General features: G+C 31.9%; 1 protein-coding gene across 3 annotated transcripts in view; it reads left to right on the top strand.

Moving 5' to 3' along the window:
* LOC118189876 (GPI ethanolamine phosphate transferase 1-like) overlaps window positions 1-20085 on the top strand; it is a 129494-nt gene that overhangs the window by 94319 nt on the left and 15090 nt on the right. The window contains exons 21-25 of one of the 3 annotated variants that reach the window (XM_085827339.1): window positions 244-331; window positions 447-545; window positions 5838-5893; window positions 16660-16735; window positions 17083-17199. In XM_085827339.1, the coding sequence (XP_085683465.1) occupies window positions 244-331; window positions 447-545; window positions 5838-5893; window positions 16660-16735; window positions 17083-17199 (436 nt within the window). Of the gene's footprint in view, window positions 1-243; window positions 332-446; window positions 546-5837; window positions 5894-16659; window positions 16736-17082; window positions 17200-20085 lie in introns of those variants that run through there. The other 2 variants (XM_085827344.1, XR_015044162.1) reach the window with 2 other exon arrangements.

The following is a 20085-nucleotide window of genomic DNA, read 5'->3' on the forward strand; positions in this document are numbered from 1 at the left end:
TATATTCACCAAATGATTTGTTAATTTAATACATTTAATGTTTTCATACTGATTTCTTTGACTGTAAAAAAAACACGACTTTTTTTCCCTTATACTGGAGAGAAAACTTTTCAATTTTTTTCTTGATTATGTTTACTATACAAACTTAATAAATTAAGAATTTATAAAGTGTAATTGCATTTATACAGTTATAAATAGTATTTATTATTTGAACTTTTCTTGACTTTCTTTAACTTTCTTGAGTCATGAAGGAATATTTTGTTTGTTTTTGTGCATACAGATGATACTTTGGCTGTATTTAGAGCATCACCTTTCTTATAATTATCAAAAGGTAAACCAAATTTTAGCATATGTGGAGTTGACAAATTGTTTTATATTTCCAGAATTGTTGATAGATTTATAATTGAAAATTTTTCTTACATAAATTTCAATGTGTATGATTTCAGTTACAAGATTTATTTTTTGTGTCAAGTCCTACTCATGTCCTTCGGAAGCCCATTCTTCATGAACTATCATTGGCAGATTTAAGAAGAGCTTATTTTTTTGTATCCTTTTCTTTATTATCAGCCTAAAATGTTGCTTTACAAAGATTTTTAAACATATCTTTAAAATTAATTTTAGTTACTGTCCAGTTTTCATTCATCTAGTGCAAATCCAAATCAATGTAAACAAATAGCTGCACAAAAATGATAAGCTGGCAAAATTGTGACAGCAGAAAAATATCACTTTCTATTTAAAAGCACATTGTGAATTTGTATTGGTCTCATTTATGTATCAGAAGAAATAGATATAGTACAAAGTCTGAAATCCGGACTCGGAATTTCGGCGATTCCGGATGTTTAATTTTTCCGATATTAAATCATCAGTTTAAGTCTAGTAAGATGGCATGTAGCAATTATAAAATTAAAAATATGAAATGTGATTTATGAAATAATGAAGTATTTATGATCTAAAGTGTATCAAAATTTACAAAACAAAGCTTAATATTTATTGCTTTACCTTATTAAACATTTCTTTCAATGTAAGTTGTTTAAGTTGCTTCATTTTTTGTGCTAAAACTTTCTCTTTAATTCTGTAGACATAATCTCTTGTTTAGTTACATTGTTGAAGTCCTGTAACTGCTGTATTGAGAATTCCGATTAATTTGCCAATCGAAATTTTCTCGTTTTCAGTAAGATCTCTGTCGTTTTCTTCACTATCGATAGCTGTATTTTTTTTGTCTAGAACCATACTACAGATTTCGCCATTCATTAATTGATTGATGATTGAGAAGCATTATCATTGCAATGAAAAATTTCTTTTATATCATCTTCATTTATTACCGCTTCTCCACATTTCTTTACAAAATCCAATAATTGGAAAATTTCACCTTTGTTTTGCGATATCCGAAATCCTTTAAAATTAGTGGCTATCATCATCAAATTTAGCTATCCTTCACTATACATATTTGGCTATGCATCATGAGCTTGGCAACTAACAACAAGTTGTTTCGTTAAATTTTATCTTGCTTCCATCGTGCACTGAAACAGTTTAGCCTGAATTGTGTTAGCTTTAATTATTTATTATACTTATGTCTATTTCTTGCACTTGCTTAAGGCTTATTAGAGTTCTGAATAAAAAGATTCCCACATATATATTTAAGCCTTATAGAGGGCTGGGGATAGATGTCTTACCGTCTGATGCAATCTCTGTTGGTCCTAAGTTCTGCGATGCGGTGCGGTCATATGAGCTCTGGAACTTGTTCTGAGTTTATGTGAACAATAAATAAATTATTCTTAATTCAAATAGCCTAAACGTAATCTTTGGGTCTATGAGTATCATCAGCAAAATGTATTTTTAGCATATGGAAAGAAATTTTTGGTAAATTTTTCCTCGTCAACATTTTTTAGTGCATTTAACATTTTTTAGTGCAATCTCTAATCGTTGCCAAGCATAATGTCAACATTAAAAGGTTACCATACTCCTTTATTATTCAATTACTAACATTAAAAAAATTGTTTACGCATCGCTACACGAGTCATTACTCAAGTTGTCATGTTTTTGCACAAAATCAACGATGTAGCCATGTGGAATGTTTCGGTTAGAGATGTGTGCCAAATACATACGCAACAACAGAGCCAAATTACTGATCATACAAATTTATGCTAAAATGATTGTTTCTTTAATAATAAGGTATTTTATTTAAATATTATTTTGTGAAATTAAGAATCGGTACTCTTCAGATGTTTTATTATTTGTGGAGGGGTGAATCAAATGTTCATGCATAAAGCGTATGAGAGAAAATGGTGGTGGTGGTTTTGAGGTCTGGATTTTAGATCATTCCAGATAATGGACATCCGGGTTTCTGACTTTGTACTGTACAAATTTTTACATCTTAAGTATAGATTCTTTACTATTCTCGATACTATTCTTAGTCCAGACCAGTGGTTTCCAAACTGTGTGCTGCAGCCTCTTCACGTGGATTTTGCAATGTATTATAACAGCTTCATAATTAATTCAACCAAGACATTGGCCTAACTAAAAAAAAAAGTGAAAAGTTAAAAATATCTAGAATTTTTTACTTGACCTTTTGTAAAAGTAAAGTCTCTGGTACAGAATATTCTTGGGAATAAAAACCAGCAATGCTGCACGCTATCAATCACATTATACCTCACAACGATCTAATCTGAGAACATGTACAAGGCTAGAACAACCTTTTCTCAGCTCATTCCATAGAAAGAAACAGCGAAGTTTCCTTCGAATTGTTGCTAAAGTTAGCTCATCATGTTGTTTGATTCAGGTTTGCATACACGAACTTTCAGATATCTTATTTTTTTCCCTGAAGTTAAAATTTCAGCATTTTTTTTCAGGTCAGATTTCATGGAATTTATGCTTGTCACAAGAGCACCTATCAAAAGAGCAGCAAAAATAAAAATGTTATCAGCTTTATTAGGAAAATGCTCCCATATTTTGACAAAAACATTCATAATGATAATCTTAGCAGACCTGCATAATGGTTTTCCAGCCTTATTAGATTTTAAAATTATACACATACGTCAAAGATGAAGCAGAGGGCATAACATTTGCTTTCTTCTCCTCCCATTCAGTGAACGAATGAATGCTTTAATTGATTTTCTAATCAAAAGTGGGGTTAGGTCGGGCTTCCTGAAATTTGCAATTTTGCAAATAATACAAAAAAAAAAAAAAGAATGTCTTCCTATTGGTCATCAAATGATTGACATAATAGTAGCAAATTTTTAAATAAAAAGCTGGGTGAAGCATAATTTATTAAATTTCATTTTCTATGCACAGTAATATTTCAAAGTGTAATTTTTACACTATGACATTTCAAAGAGGTAGAATTGTATTTTACATCAAATGCATGCACTTTCTACTATAGCCAGCATTCTAGACTTAGGTTGAGCAGTAATATAAATATGTTGAGATGTGTAGACCCTTCACAACAGATTTTGACTGCTGTGGAAGATCTTGCGGCAAGTATATAAGCAAGCATTACTGGCTATTACTCAATCGATTTATAATGCGAATATAGTGGATGTAAACTCACTTCTTCATATAAATAAATGATGATATAAATTAGTTCATGTAGTAGAGATAGTGTTATATTGTCTTCTTGTTTGTTGTCCTTGATAAAAAGTTTGTGATATTTTGCTCTTGTATCCTGATGATGGACTGATTTTTTAAATACTAAACGTAATAGTGCAGATAAAGTATGTATTTAACCAAGTGGAATGACTATGAAGAAATGAAAATATCATAAATATAACAACGGTTATGTCAGCAGAAATGAATGGTAAAGAAAGACCGCAATAAATATTGTGTATAAAAATTTTTGCAGTGCAATGTATGCTTCCAAGTAAATTGAAGTGCATTTAGAAGCTAATCACTTTGGCATGGTTTGCAAACCGCAGTTTTTTTTCAAAGTTGAAAGAACTGAAACAACAACAAAAAAATTACATTTTTTAAGACTGCGTCGACCAAACAGTGCTTTGCTAGCATCTTACAAGGTGGCTTATGGTATTGCAAAATGTAAAAGAACTCGCACCATCGCGGAAGAACTTATTCTACCAGCTGCTGTAGATATGATAAATATCATGGTTGATGAGTCTGCTGGGAAGCTGCTTAATAGTGCCTTTGTCCAATAACCCAATTAGTTGGAAATTTCAACATATGACAGAGGATATCAACAATCAATTAATTGAAAAAAAGTTAAGAAGTGGAATGTGGATTGCAGCTAGATAAGGCTACTGGTAATAATTAGGATGCTTATTTGATATGGTATGTACAGTTTATAGATTGTAATAATATTAAAGTGACCTTCTGTTTTGTAAAAATATCCTTGCTGGAGCAAAGGCTCACGACCTATTTGAAATTCTTCTTACATTCGTATCTAAAAAGCTGCTGTGGAGGATTACAGACACTTATTCAAAGTAAATCACCAAATGAACTGTGGACCCATTGCATTATATATAGAGAAGTGATTGCATTAAAGCAGTTCAGTCCTGCACTGAGTCAGATGTAAGAATATGTTATGAATATTATAAATTTTATAAAAATCTTGTCCATTGAAAGCAAGGTTCTTTAAAAATACTGTGTGAGGGTATGGGAACCAAGCACTCATCTTTGTTATACCATAGCAATGCGTGCATGATGGCTCTCTCACAGTAATGTATTACCATGCATCTTTGAATTGCAGCAAGAGATTTTTATTTTCCTTAAAGAGGAAGGATACAAAGATGCAGAAGATTTTGCTGATATTTTAATAAAACTGGCATATTTATACAACATTTTTGAAAAGCTTAATTCTCTTAATTTCTTTCTGCAGAGAATATCATGCATCTTTTGAAGTCAGCTTGTAATATATTTCTCCCACCTTCCTGGTGTGCCTTCGTGATGTGGTGGTCTGCACGCTGGGCGCATATTCCAGAGGTCCACGATTCGATTCCCGGTGAAGGCGTTGCTAATTTTTCATCTTGCCTGCTTCCAAAAATACCTAATGTCTCTATATAGGCTGAAAAAATATTAGCTTTTATAAAAAACTCTAACTAAGGAAAAGAAAATTTAATGAAGATACAGGCAGAGATTATTTTTTATTATTGAAGTAGTTTTGGGCATATTTTTTTTATATTTTTCAAGATAAAAAAAGCATGCTTTAAGGGCACTTATCACAGCTAATTATCTGGTTTGAGAAATAATTTCAAAATAAAAATTTTGATAGGTTTGCAGGAATTCAAGATCCATTTAACACTAGTGTTCTGTTTGAATTTGCTTCTGTGTAAGGAGAGAATCTTATTGAGTTATCTTGCTATCTTACTTTGGTAAAAAAAAAAAAAAAAAAAAAAGAATAGCTCATCTTCCAAACATTAAATATTTGCAAGCTATGTTCTACATCTCTTTTAAAAGAAAATGTATTTTTATTCAAATATAAGGAGTGGTGTTCATTTCAAACTGTGTTAAATCAGTTAGGTATTTGTGCTAAATCTTCTTTGTTTAAAGTTAAGAGTCATTGAACTTAATTAAAAAAAACACAGTTTATGCCAATCAAATGTATCTGTATCAAGTATTGTCAAAAGTGGTTATTTCCAGTAGTTGCTTATAAACTACTTCTCATCTTTCTAAAATTTAAACAGATTTGTAATTTCTTAGTTTGAATATTTTTAATATTTAAATCACTCATTATTCTCTTTATTATTTGTAAACTGTAATGTTATTTAAGTCTGTGAACTGAAATGACTTTCTGTGTTATATTACAAAATGGAAACAAAATTTCTATTTTAAGCATTTTAATAATAAAAAAAGTTCTTTATTTTCCATTTCATTTCCTAAATAGTTTTCAGATATTTTTTATATTTCTCGCATTTTTTGGGACTGGAAATATAGCTAGTATAAATAGGTATGTTCTAATTTGTCTAGCATATGCAAAATATTGCTGAACACTATTTTAATTACATTTGATTTATAGACTATTATGCACTCAATTCTTTAGAAATTAGGATGTATGTGTGCATGTATGCATATATATTTAAAACCAAAACAATTTAAAAATACATTATTAAAAGAGTGCTTAAACCTGCTGCAATTCGTTATATATATGAGAAGCCAAAAACAGTAAATGAATAGCTTTTGTGTTAAATTCATAGAAATACTGGTACTAATTAATAACTTCATGTGTTCAGCTAACGAGTGTTGGGTTTTCCCTTGTAAAATTATAAATCATCCAAGAAAATACCTATCTTCAAAACATTTCAAGCAGTGTTTAAATAGTGTTTATAAAATTCTGTGGCTTAATTTGATAAATTTTAGATTTCTAAGTGTATGACTGATATCAGTAATTTAGGAAATAAAATTTGTACCTACCTTTTTTAAATATCCTCTCTCTCTCTCTGATGTATGTGTGGCAGGATAAAATCTTTTAGATAAAAGATAAAATAAAACAGGATAAAATCTCCTTATATACTTCTTCTTTTACATTGTTTTCCTTGTCTATTCTGAAAATAATGAAATGTTTATTAAAACTCTTTTTCTGAAATGTGTCTTAAATTACTGTTGATTTCTAATTAACGACAGGCAGCTTAACCAACCGCTTCCCCCAAAAAAAGGTATATTATTATAGAATGATGTGAAAATCACCATCATCAGCCATCAGCATAGAACAAAACTGTCTACATAAAATAAAAGGAAAGAAAATATGAGGGATAGCAACAGTAATAGTAGATGGCATCATAGTGATTTGTAAATTTTCTTCAGTCATTTATAATATGCTTATTTTGCTTATAATAAAAAATTATATTAACCTAAAATTATGTAACCAAATGAACATATTCTATTAATTACATTAATTTAAAATGCTGATGAATTGTTAGGGATCTTTTTTGTTTTTAATTAACCAACACTAATAAAGGGATATTATGTCTCTCCACTGAAAAATTAAGTAACTTCCTTCTTCTTAATCTAACATCTGTAATCTTGCTCATCTCGTACAAGTCTTCATATGTGCTCTCTCATCTATCAGTTATTACACTTCTGTGAATGAGTATGCTTAAAATTATGAGAAAAAGCCTTTTGCATCAGTTTAGTTTGATATGTTCCTTTAAGAAAGCTGTGCTGAAATAAAGAACTGTATCAACTGTCCATAACTGAGTTCATGGCTTTATACACTAATTAAGTTTATTAACAAATGTACACTGTGCAAAATAAAAAGGGGAGACAGTTCTATATCTCCCGTTCTACGGGGCCGATTGACGAAATTCAACTTGCGTTTATCATGTGTCAAAAGAGCAAATTATGCCAAACTACCGAGTTTTCTAAAAATCGCACAAATAGTTTTTAAAAAATTAGCTATCAAAATTTTAGTTTCTCAGTGTTATTTGAGTTCAGTATATATTTATTAATCTCTCTTTTTTTTTAAAAAAAAAAAAAAAAAAACTCTTTTGATTCTTGACATTTCAAAATTTAGATTCCTTCCAAATAAAATTTTCCATTTTTTATAATTTATTTTTAAAATTTGTATTTTTAAACAAATTTTATAAATTTTTTGAAAACAATTTTGAATTATAACCTATAAATTTTTATCGTCATCTTAAAGTAGATGTATTTCTAAGCATACCTGCAAAAATTGCACTTTTTTATTCAAAATTTCCGAAGATATAGGTGAATTTATATTTTGGCGCATTTTGAAATTTGCCGTATTTGTTAAAAGCAATAAAACATCAAATGTGGTTTAGACACTTTGCTAAAATTATTTGAAAGTAGGAATGATGTGACTTTTTTTCCCGCTCACGCACAATGTAAAAAGATAAGAAAGAGATGGCTTTTTTATTTCCGCTCCGTCGTAATGGAAGGGAAAGGAAAATTGGTTGCCATATATTAAGAAGTTCGCCAAGTGAATTATTCTTGCCGCAAACTGAAAAAATTGCGCCAAGATAAATTTTTGAATTTCACTGTAAATTTTGCACCAAATTTTATAAAATTTAATATCTAGGCATAATTAGAGTTGTAGAATCGAAATATGGAAAAACATCGGTATGTTATATCAGAAAAAGGCCTTTTTTTTTTTGTCAAAATACCTGTGCTAGAACAATGTTATATATAAATCTAATATGTATTTCAAGTCGCAATTTTGACATGAAAAACACAATTTGAATTTTGTCAACCTGCCCAGTAGAATGAGAGATATATAACTGTCTCCCCTTTTTTTAGTGCAGTGTACATATACAGGTGTGTATGCATATATACACACTCCCATATCTGAAGTCTGTCAGCAAAGTTTTAGAAATAACTTTGTTTAAAACTGAAAGCTGAAGAAAACAAAATTTTTACTCTTTAGCCTTCAAAATGCAGTTCAAAAGAAAAGAGATTTGTGAATCTGTCACAGTTTTCAAGTGACCAACCAATTTGGTGAATAATATGGGTGGTTGAAAGCTATGGCATTTTTTTTTTTTTTTTTTTTTTGTTTTGTTTTGTTTTATTTTTTTTACAAACTGTTTGACAAGAGTGCATTTTGAACAACAGAAGCCATCAATTCATTTGAGAATTTTCAGGCCTAATATGCAGAATTATCTTCCAAAGTCTGTCCATTCTATCTTTATAAAATGTGGAGTTTATCGCCTGTTTGTAAATGTAAATTATATATGATTTTGAATTTAAGTAAATCAGAATGTCCAGTTATCAAATCCTATTGTTGTGACTTATCCCACCTGATCAACAGTAACATCCGATCATGTCTCTGAAATCAGAGCAAGCCCATGAAATTAATCATAGCAAGGGACCAAGATTGTGCCTGGGGCACCAAACTGGGCACAGTGCAACTTTGCCCAGTCCTCCCCTCAGTTCTGACGGAGAGTGCTCTGGGAAGAGGGAGTTATCGGATTCTGCCTTCAGCCTCTATGGGTGAAGGTTGCTTTTTTTCTTGAGCTCATGTCAGCCCATGATCCCTCACCTGCTGGCGACGTTATTACCGCCGGATAAGCAGACTTCGGACTGGAGTGCACCTACTGACTTAGAGAATACTGATATGGAAACAAATATGGATACAGTGAATAATTTGGAGAACGGAAACATAGAAGTTAAGCCGGAACTAGTCGTGTTAGAACTTCATGGCCAGATAAAACAACTAGAAGCTAAGATCAAACAAACTAAAATTCTGAAACAACAATTGGATGCTGTCCGTTCTGTATCTTACCCAGACTAATATACTCCTCTGATGGCGAAAGCGATTCGGGTCATGAAAATGGAAATGAAGCACCTTAGGGGTATGTGCGAATTTTATATTACTTTGTGTGCTAGGAATCCCCTCTTAAATCCTGCTGGCTGTTTTAATAATATTGTTAATTGTGAGGATCAGGAGCATAGCTAGAGTTTCCAGCGCTCGGAGACAGTGCTGAAGAAGTTGAGCCCCTTTCTGTGTGCCAAAAATGGAAAACATTTCATTAAAATATTTCGTAGCATCAATTTGGCGTCCCTTGGATGCTGTGTCCGAGGAGAGATGTCCCGCCTTGCCCTGCTACGCCAATGGTGAGAATAATGCTAATGCTACTCAAATTGATAATGCAACTAATTCTAACATTAAACGCAAATTACCGGGAAGCTCAGACTGCTGAGATGACTGGAATGTTAGGAATGATGGATTTGTTAGACCCACCTGAGTTTCTAAACAAATTAAGAAAACTCCTTTGAGAGATGTTTCTAACTACATCATGATGAAGAACATATTTAGTCCTTTAGACCCAAATTAAAATAACTCGCCTCGCTATACAGAACAAAACACTAACAGTCAATCTAATAACTTCATGCAACAAACTCAAATCCCACCGCAGCCAAAATCTGTACCTCCTGTCATGGTTAAACCCCCAGATAATATCAAATTTAATCCCTACATGAAACCACTTGCAGATAATTTAAAAGCCAAATTTTTCGGCTGTATTAACAGTGAATTCTTGAAAATTCTTCCCAACACCCCTGATGATCACAGGATTCTCACAAAATGCTTACAAGATCATAAAGTTGAACATTATATCATTAAAGAGCACCACTTAAGACCTGTTAAGTTTGTAAGCTGCGGACTTCTAATTGATATGGAAACAGATGAAATTGCTGATATTCTCAAGGATTTAGGATTCAAAATACACAAAGTCACTCAGATGACCAGAAACCATACCAGACAACCAATGTCACTTTTTCAAGTGCAAATCTTACCCATGCCTAATGTTGAAGATATTTACCAGGTCACCCATATGTAACTTTTTATAGTGCAAATTCAAAAGTATGTGAACAAAAGTTTAATACCACAGTGTCTAAACTGTCAAAAATGGCACCACTCTTCAGAGAACTGTTTTCTAACTCCCTGTTGTGTATAATGCGCGGGGAACATAAATCTGTACTATGCCCCAAGAAAGGTTTCATAGAAAATCCTGTCTCTGCGAACTGCAATAATTCTCATCTGGCTTCCTATAGGGGGTGTGAAAAAATTTCCAAAACCTAAAAATAATAGATTGCAGACCTAAAAAACTTTACTCTGCTAACCAGCAAAGTTCAAAATATGCAAGAAATTCAGGTAGCAGAACCTACAAGCAGTCAGAACACAGCCTTAGATATAGCCGCAGCCAAGAGGAAAACAGTTGAAATAAATCAAACTAATAAATTAAATACTGCTAATAATACCCCCAAACCGACTAAAAATCTTAACTGGGCAGGATTTCTGGAATTACTTAAGCTTATAAAAGAACTAGAGTCTATATTCAGATTTAAGCAAATATCTAAACTCGCTGGGATTATCAACAAGAATTTAAATCAGCTTTGTACAGCAGAAACACAAATGGAAAAACTCTATATACTATTCTTTATACAAGAAGAGCTGAATGAACCTAATCATGAATAGTTACACCCAAAACCTGACTATCATTACATGGAACGCTAATAGTCTCCTTTAAAGAATTTCTGAATTGAAGGAGTTTATAAATGAGCATAGCCCGATGTATTATTCATACAGGAACACATCCTTGGCCCTCAATATACTTTTCATGTTGTAAATTATGATATGCATCGGTATGATAGACCAAAAAGAAGCCATACAGCCGGAGGTATTATTTTGCTAATTAAACGCTCTATCACTCACTACATACTTACAGTTCCACAGCTTTTAGCTTCTGAAGCAGTAGCTATTACAATCATGCCACCCACTACACCACCCATCACTTTAGTTTCCTTATATCTACCACCAGATAAACACATAAATGATATCATTTCAGATTTGGACACTATATTTAAACTTAACAATAGAGTAATCATAGAAGGAGATTTTAATGCTAAACATCACATATGGAACTGCAACTCAACCAACGCCGCAGGAAAACACCTTTACAACTTTGCCATGACAGCCAATCTCCATATTGCAGCTCCGCTCATGCCAACACGCTATTGCCTTAACATAGCCACCACCATTGATTTTTTTTATCTTAAAAATGTCCGATCATTTCCTTGGATCACAATCCAGTATTGATTTAACTGTATGTTAGCCGCCATAGCACACCAGACAAAAGAGGCGTTATTACTAATTGGTCTAATTACACCAAAGCTCTAAACACACACTAGACATACAATACAATACATACAAGTGATGAGTTAGATGTTTTAGTTGCAAAATTTACTGACGACCTGATCACAGCATATCACAATAATACCAAGCAAATTCCTGTCAAAAATTTCACTCAAAATCATGCGCTGAGAGAACTTATCAAAAGACGAAACAAAGCCAAAAAAACAATGGCAGAGATCAAGGCATCCAGATGGCAGAAGACTCCTCAACGCTTTAAATCAAGAAGTCAGAGATCAAACTCGAAAACACTCACAAAAACACTGGGCTAACTACTTTGAGAACTCACTACTGACGATAAGTCTTATCTGGAAAGCCACTTCGAGGTTAAAAAGATGCTACACAAATATTCCACCCCTTAAATGCAAAAATGGGATCGCATACACAGAAACTGAGAAAGCTCAGTCTCTCGCAGATCACTATGCTACTCAGTTTACCATTAACAACATCCCTGACCCACATACAGAAAATACTGTTGCCTGACTCTATTAACACAGTTTCTCTCAAAACCATGCACAGACAACAGCATTGCAGTCAATCCATTAGATGTTCTTAGCTGTGTCAAAAAAATCAAGACCAAGAAAAATCCTGGATATGATAATGTTACTTATATTATGATTTAAAAAAATGGGATTTTTGATGGTCTGCAGACTGACCAAAATTATCCAACTTCGACATAAGGTATTTTCCCCTTCAGTGGAAAATTGCTAACATAGCTCCATTTCCAAAACTCAGAAAATCACCCAATCAACCTGAGTCTTACTTACCAATCAGCTTGCTGCCTACTTTTTGTAAAATTGCTGAATTTATTTTACTCAAGGAAATTAAAGCAGTGGGTGAAAATCAAGGACTTCTCATCCCTCAGCAATATGGATTTCGGAGCAAACACTCCACAGTGCATAAACTTTTCACAGAACTAATCTCACGGAACTAATCTCTACTGGACTAAAAGAAAAAGTAAACACGGCTGCAATATTCCTTGACATAGCTAAGGCATTTGTTTGTGTTTGGCTTGATGCCCTCATTTGCAAGCTGATCACTCTGGGTTTAACACATCATAACAACACTCTATTCCTATCTTTCAGATAGATACTTCATTGTTCGTTTAAACAAAGTCTACTCTACTAAACTAGTTATGCTTGGAAGTTATGCAAATCTACTCTACTAAACTAAGTTATGTTCAGGAATGCTGCAAGGATTCCTTGTCGTGCCATATCTTTTCAATTTGTACACAAACAATATTCCACACATGCACGACACAACACTTGCTATGTACGCAGATGATACTGTGATCCTCTCCCAAAATGCATCTGTTAGCACAGCCATACAACTGTTACAACTTCATATTCATGCACTTGAATCCTGGCTTCTTAAATGGAAAATTAAGATCAATTTTAAAACAATTGCAGTAATGTTAACCCATAAGAGGAAAATTGATGAAAACTTAAGTGTTCTCCGGCACTATCATACCCTGGGCCAAGGTTGTTAAGTACCTTGGAGTTATACTTGACCAAAGACTCACATGGAAGCCCCATGCTAAACATATAATTACTGAGTTTTGAGTTAGTAAAAAACACTCAACACCCTAATCGCTTGAAACTGCATTTTAGCACTAGATCAGAAATTGCTCATTTATAAGGCCATGCTTCATCCCATCATCACCTATCCATGCTCTGTGTGGGGGCATGTTTGCAATACTACATTAATTAAACTTCAGCAACTGCAAAACATCATCTTACGACAACTTACCAGCAGTACTTGGTACATAAGAAACGAAGCACTTCATACTGAAACCAACACACCACAAATCAGGGATTTTATGGTCAAAATTGCTAAAAAGTTTTATAAAGACATTGTTAAAGTTAACAATCACACCATTCTGACATTGCAGTATAATGTTAACGATCCAGAGAATAGAAGGTTTCAAGCCTTACTTAGAAACTATTATTAGTATTTTATAGTTCAACAGCCTAATGTGGCTCCATCTATATGCTTTCCCACCAACTACAAAATTTTGAATCTCCTTAAATGCTGCCGATTGGCACCAGATCTTAACTAATCTCTACTGGACTAAGAGAAAAAGTAAACACGGCTGCAATATTCCTTGACATAGCTAAGGCATTTGCTTGTGTTTGGCTTGATGCCCTCATTTGCAAGCTGATCACTCTGGGTTTAACACATCATAACAACACTCTATTCCTATCTTTCAGATAGATACTTCATTGTTCGTTTAAACAAAATCTACTCTACTAAACTAGTTATGCTCGGAAGTTATGCAAAAAATGCTTCTATAAAAATAATCATATAATAAAATATATTAAAAAAAAACTTGTATCTATACGTGAAAACTTTTAATTGATAATGCATAAATAAGTGTTAACAGCAACTTGCATTAAAATTTAAGTAAAGTTTTTCCAAAGTTTGAAACCTAAGATTTTATTTAGACCTTCTTAAATTTGTCGAAGTCCAGCAGGTACTGATTCCAAATTAACACCCCCCTCTTTACTTTTCATCCACCATTCAAAATTTATATGGACTGAAAAGAGCTTTAGCTTCCCCCCCCCCAGCACACAAATTCGCACATCACCCAATCAGCTTCTCTGCTTTTAACAGTTCTACCATTGAACTCCTGCCTTCTGACTCCATTCAGCCACTGCACTCCGAAACTGATGCCTGCATGACTTTCGACTAGTAACTCTTGGAAGTATGTATCATCTCACGACATCGCTTCATTCTCACTTAATTGTATCAACTTCACCTGGACATAATTGCTTACTTTATGGACTTTTCTTCAACTTTGTTTTAATTACTACCACATTTATGCTATAATAATTGCTACTTCAAAAGTTTACGCTACATAATGTTTGAAAAATTACCTCTGGGATAGGGTTTACCCAGGTGCCCAGAACCATGAACTTTGTTCAGGAAGCGAGGGGGAGTTGTCAAATGTTGATTATGTTTTAAACTAAATACAGTGTTCCATATCTGTAAGTAAAACGTATAGAGTTATTTGAAAATAGATTTACCAACTTGGATCATTTTTGAGTGCCTCAAATGGAATTCATTTTCAACTTTTAACTATAGAAGGTGCTTATTAAAAGATCGATGATTCTAAATAGTGCTTGTTAAATGATCGATGATGGGTAAAATAGCAATCATTATTAAATTTGGAGCTGGTTTCAATAAAATTAATAACTGAAAATTTTGTAAATAAATTATTTTTAATTAAATATATTGTTAAATTATTATATAACTAAAATATAAATTATTATATAACTTTTTTATTTAACTTATTAAAATATCTTCTTACTAATCCCTCTGATCTGAATCGTATCAGCTCCATAAGTTCATTTGCCTTCCTAACTTCCAACACAAAATTAGGCCTCTTCAGCAGATCTTCACACAGCAAGTCAAAACAACTAAGTAGATGTTTGTATGTTGTTTGTCTATTAAAGAACTTAATACTTGTATGTTGCAATGGTCACCATGATCTACACTCAGATGCCAGAATTGACCACATACTGAAAACAAATCTTATGTAGAAGCTTAAACAGACAGTGTATTCTTTCAAGAAGAATATTTTGCATTTTTACAAACAAATTAGAAAAGTGTATTAATCAACCTTTCAGATGCAAAATATGTCATCAGTTTTTGATTTATCAAGGAGTTATTAATGAGCAGTAGTATTTTTTCTAGAAAAAATGTATTTTACCTCGTAATAGAATATGCAGATATGGTGACCTATATATTAGAGATGGTATCATTTTTACGTGCTGTGTTAAAAGTTACAAAATCCTGGAATAAAAAATAATGAGGTATACCTCAGCATCTGAGATACCTTAACAGAACTTGGGGGTGCTATAGTTTGTATAATAAAGCTATATTAACAGCAATTGCAGATGTATGGCCACTAGAAACTGTGAGAAACAAATGAGGAGATATATGCAAGAAATAAATGTAAATATAATTTTGTTACATATTTTGCTCTGTAGCATTCTTGTTATTTTTGTACATTTTTTGCATGCCAGTTTTTTCACACAGTGCACTTTTTGCTAGGCATTTTCCTTTTGGTGTGGCAGCAGTAATATACAAGTACCATAAACTTTTCAGATTAAATTTTCTACTTTATGGGAACTGTATAAAAAATTATTTTTTCATTCATAGAAGTGTACAAATTGTAATCTGTAATATATATGGAAAGAAAGAGTTATAACCATATATTTTCAAATGTAAGCTTATCCCTGTATCAGCTGAGAGTGCATTTTTAGCTCAAAAATTTACCCAAAATTAAAAACTGATGTATATGCCAAAATAAAAAAAAAATAAAAAAAATAAAAAAAGTCCTGTAATATTTAAATGTGTAGCCATTTAGGTGAAACACGATAATAGTTAACTCTTATAATCTTGTCTGAAGCTAGCACATTTTTTCTATTCATTAGTTAGTTGTCTTGTATATGATATGTATTATCTGTGTTCCATGACTGTATATAGGGGAAAGATGAAGGAGCTGAAGTCCCCTTCCCGAAATTAAATCCTAGCTACAGTAGTTAATCTTATTTTCTATGCCATTTTATTTTTTTGTTTGAAAAAATGAGCAGGAAGAGAAATTTTTTTATGATAGCTGATTGCATTTGCTGAAAATTCTAGCAACAGTGTGTCTGCTCTGCATTCTTTGTAAATGGAAAAAAAGTTCGAGAGTGGAGAAAGCTGGGCCCAAATGTCATCAACACCAAATCTTTCATTTTGGTGATGATGAGCCAGCATTATGTACAATTTAAAAAATTAAACAACACATTTTCATAAAATAAGTAGCTCATTTAAATTTTTTTTTCATTAACTATAGAAATAAAAAAAGGGAATATTTAGCAATTATCACTTGTGTCCAGCTAATTTAAAAATACCTATGTTTTTAGTAAGATAAGTGGATCCATATACAAGTCAACCCCCACAATTTAGTTTTAGAAAAAGTTCCAAAAATTCTTAGCTAATACACAGAAATATATGGTAGATACATTTGTCTATAATAAATATTAAATTTTGGCTTTCATTGGATGTGTTTTATTTTTTAGTTTTGACCCTACGAGTGTATATTGCTTTCTTACCATCTTCAATCCTTTTGTGATGGGTTTCTTAATACTTCTGAAAGTAAGTGACATTTAAAATTTTCCTTTAAATGGAACTTAAGACTCTTTTTATACATAACTGTACTGTTTATAGCTTGCTTAAAATTAGCTCTGAATTTTTATTTATATTAAAATATTTGTCATAATGTAAAATATTAAAACTTGAACTCGTATTAATTTAAAACCTTGGTAGTTTAAGTAAAAACGAAAGTTCCAAAAATCTAAATAAGGAAGAAAATATTTTGCAATACTTCTGATAATTTGATCATCTGATAATTCAGAAATTCATTTTCCAGTAATTTTTAATTAAAATTTACTGTGCTTATTAAATTTAAAAAAAAAAAAAACATGAACTATTTATTGTTTTAGATCTTGATACCTTTCTTAATTGTAAGTTGTGTATTCCGAGCAATAATTGTGAGCTTGAAAATATCTCCACGTGCGATGTTTCTTCTTATCTTACTGATGTCAGATTTCTTAGGTTTGGTAAGTAACTGCTATTGATTTTAAGTAATTAAATCTTTTTTTTAAAATACTAAGTTAAAAATATTACAAACTGTGAGCTAGTATGCTATGTGGAGTTGATAATCTTGCATTCTTAACAAATAAGTCACCTTAGAGCACTTCTGATCTGCTTCATTAGTAACAATAGTAAATGCGTATTTAAGAGGTGGGGGGGGGTTTCTGATTTGAAATTCTTTAGATATTTATTGGTTAACCATTTTTAATAAATAAACATAGTAGAAAAAAAACTTTTATTGTTATTAGTTTACAGGAGATATTCGTATTATATCTTAAAAAATAAAGGTCTAATAAATTAAAAAATTAAATTGAAAATATGAATTTAAATAAGTTTTTTTTTTTTTTTAATTCCATACATCTTGTAGAATTTTGTTGTGAAAACTATGCTCAAGAACTGTAATCATGCTCAGGAGCTATAACCAACTCTTCAGCATGATATTAATTGTGTTTTTAGCTTCTTACAAAGATTTTGAATAAGTTTCTTTGATTTTAAGGAGTAACATGACTGTGAATGGCATTAAGCAAGTTACTGTACTATACTAAAGAAAAAAACTTGACAACATGGAAACTATCTGACTTCTGGATACTAAAAAAAAATGGAATATCTGCTATGTAGTAAAATTAAAGGAATCTTAATTCCATTTGCAGCATTGTGGTTGTTCAAAGTTGGCTTTAAGGCAGTCAACATGGGATAGAAAACAAGTATATTGAAGAAATTAGCGTAAAAAAAATGGAAATAAAGGCAGTTCTCTCTCTATATTTAACAAAATCCTTGTTAATTAATGTAAGTAAACAAAAAAAGGAAGAATAAGTATAAGTAAATCTGTTTCAGAACAGTAGTTTGAGTAGTCTGCACATAATGTTACTCACTTCAGAAAATCAAAAAAAGACTAACATGAAATCTCAAAACTATTACAGCCATTTAACAAAATCGCATTATAACAATTTGCAGTTCAGCCATTCAACAGGTTATTTAACTTAATTAAGGCAAGGTAACATGAGAGCTGTAAGGCAAAGGATATTCTTGTGAACTTCCTAAAGGAAGCAGGCTTTTAGTCATACTTCTAATCGGATGACTATGCAGTCATCCTATTCACCAGATTTGAATCTAAATCAAACTACAATGTGATTTAAATAATAAAAATTATTAATATAAATAAAAGGATGATCCAAAGATAAATTTGAGCCTGACATGAAAAACCCTACTCCTGAAAAAAAAAAGTACAACTTGGGATTACCCTTCCATTTCTCTATAGCTATACCACTGAGAAATAATTTTCATGAGTAGTAACGTAAATTGCCTTAGCATAATTATCAACCATACATTTCTCCAGAAGGATCACATACAGTATATATTAGTAAAAATTATAAAGTATTTATTGAACTTGGACAACTTATTATTGAAAGCATTTCCTTAGCATAATATCAACCATACATTTCTCCAGAAGGACCACATAGAGTATATATTAGTAAAAGTTATAAAGTATTTATTGAACTCAGACAGCTTATTATTGAAAGCATTCAAGATTAAATTTGTGATGATGTATTTACTTATTAGTAATAAGGTCAACTCTTCAACTCTTTGTTAGACCTTCATTGCATGATAGTTGCCTTCATTTGTTATATTTTCTGCCAGTCCCCATAGATACACTATTGGTAATTAACTGTTAGGACTCCTATGTCGAGTGTGGCTCGACATCATATTTCTTACACCAGCTCCTTTGTCGAACTAGACTCAATATTGTGCATTGTATTTTTCTAAAATAATTTAATGTATAAATCTATTTTTTCTTTCAAATATTTTGTAATATGTAAATAATATGTATGATATTATGTTTGACCAAATTAGAAGATTTAAAATTCTTTTAGTATTATTCTAATATATGTCAAGTGTGGCTCGACATAATGTTTCTTACACAATCTCCTTTGTCGAGCTAGATTCGACATTATACATTGTATTTTCTAAAATCATTCTAAATGTTTAAATCTTTTTTTTCCTTTCAAATATTTTGTAATATGTAAATAAAGATTAAATTTATTATGTTTGACCAAGTTAGATGATTTAAAATTCTTTTTAGTATTATTTTAGCCTTGAATCAAGAGAAAACAATCATTCACCAATGAATATGAAAGTAGTGATGACGAATGTATGACTCTAATAGATAATGAACTTGAATTAATGGAAGATGATATTATAAGGTATTTCTTCTGCCCTCTTGGCATGCCTTCATGGTGTGGTGGTCTGCACACTGGGTGTGTATTCCAGAGGTCTGCGGTTCGATTCCCGGCGAAGGTTTTGCTAGTTTTTCATCTTTCCTGCCTCTAAAAAATTACCTAATGTCTACAGTGGCACCTGAACTAAAAGGGTAATGGATGGTGATTCTCCACACCCACACCATTTGGGTCCCCTAAAAACTCCAGTCGCCCTTTAAAAGGGGGAGTATATAAGGAATTTCTCCCGCCTTCTTGGCATGCCTTTGTGGTGTGGTGGTCTGCACACTGAGCGTGTATTTCAGAAGTCTGTGATTCGATTCCCAGCAAAGGCATTGCTAATATTTCATCTTGCCTGCCTCTAAAAAATTACCTAATATCTCTACAATATAAATTTTACAAAAGCGTGTGAGCTATTGTTTTCGGTTCCTTTTCAAACCGAGACCGATTCTGATGAAGAAATTATAAGAAGAAGAAGACTTATAAACGATAAATGAGGACAACAATGAGCAACCATCTATTTGTATATATTATAGGCAGTTTGTTAGAAGTGATGAAACATTATGGACAATTATCATCATAACATAAAATTCTCAGTTGGTGAAAATGTTGTTGGGACAAAAGTTTCATCAAGCTGCC

Source organism: Stegodyphus dumicola, chromosome 1, assembly GCF_044657685.1.
Source record: "Stegodyphus dumicola isolate Sdum_Otavi_A_Nest chromosome 1, ASM4465768v1".
NCBI classification, from domain to species: Eukaryota; Metazoa; Arthropoda; class Arachnida; order Araneae; family Eresidae; genus Stegodyphus; species Stegodyphus dumicola.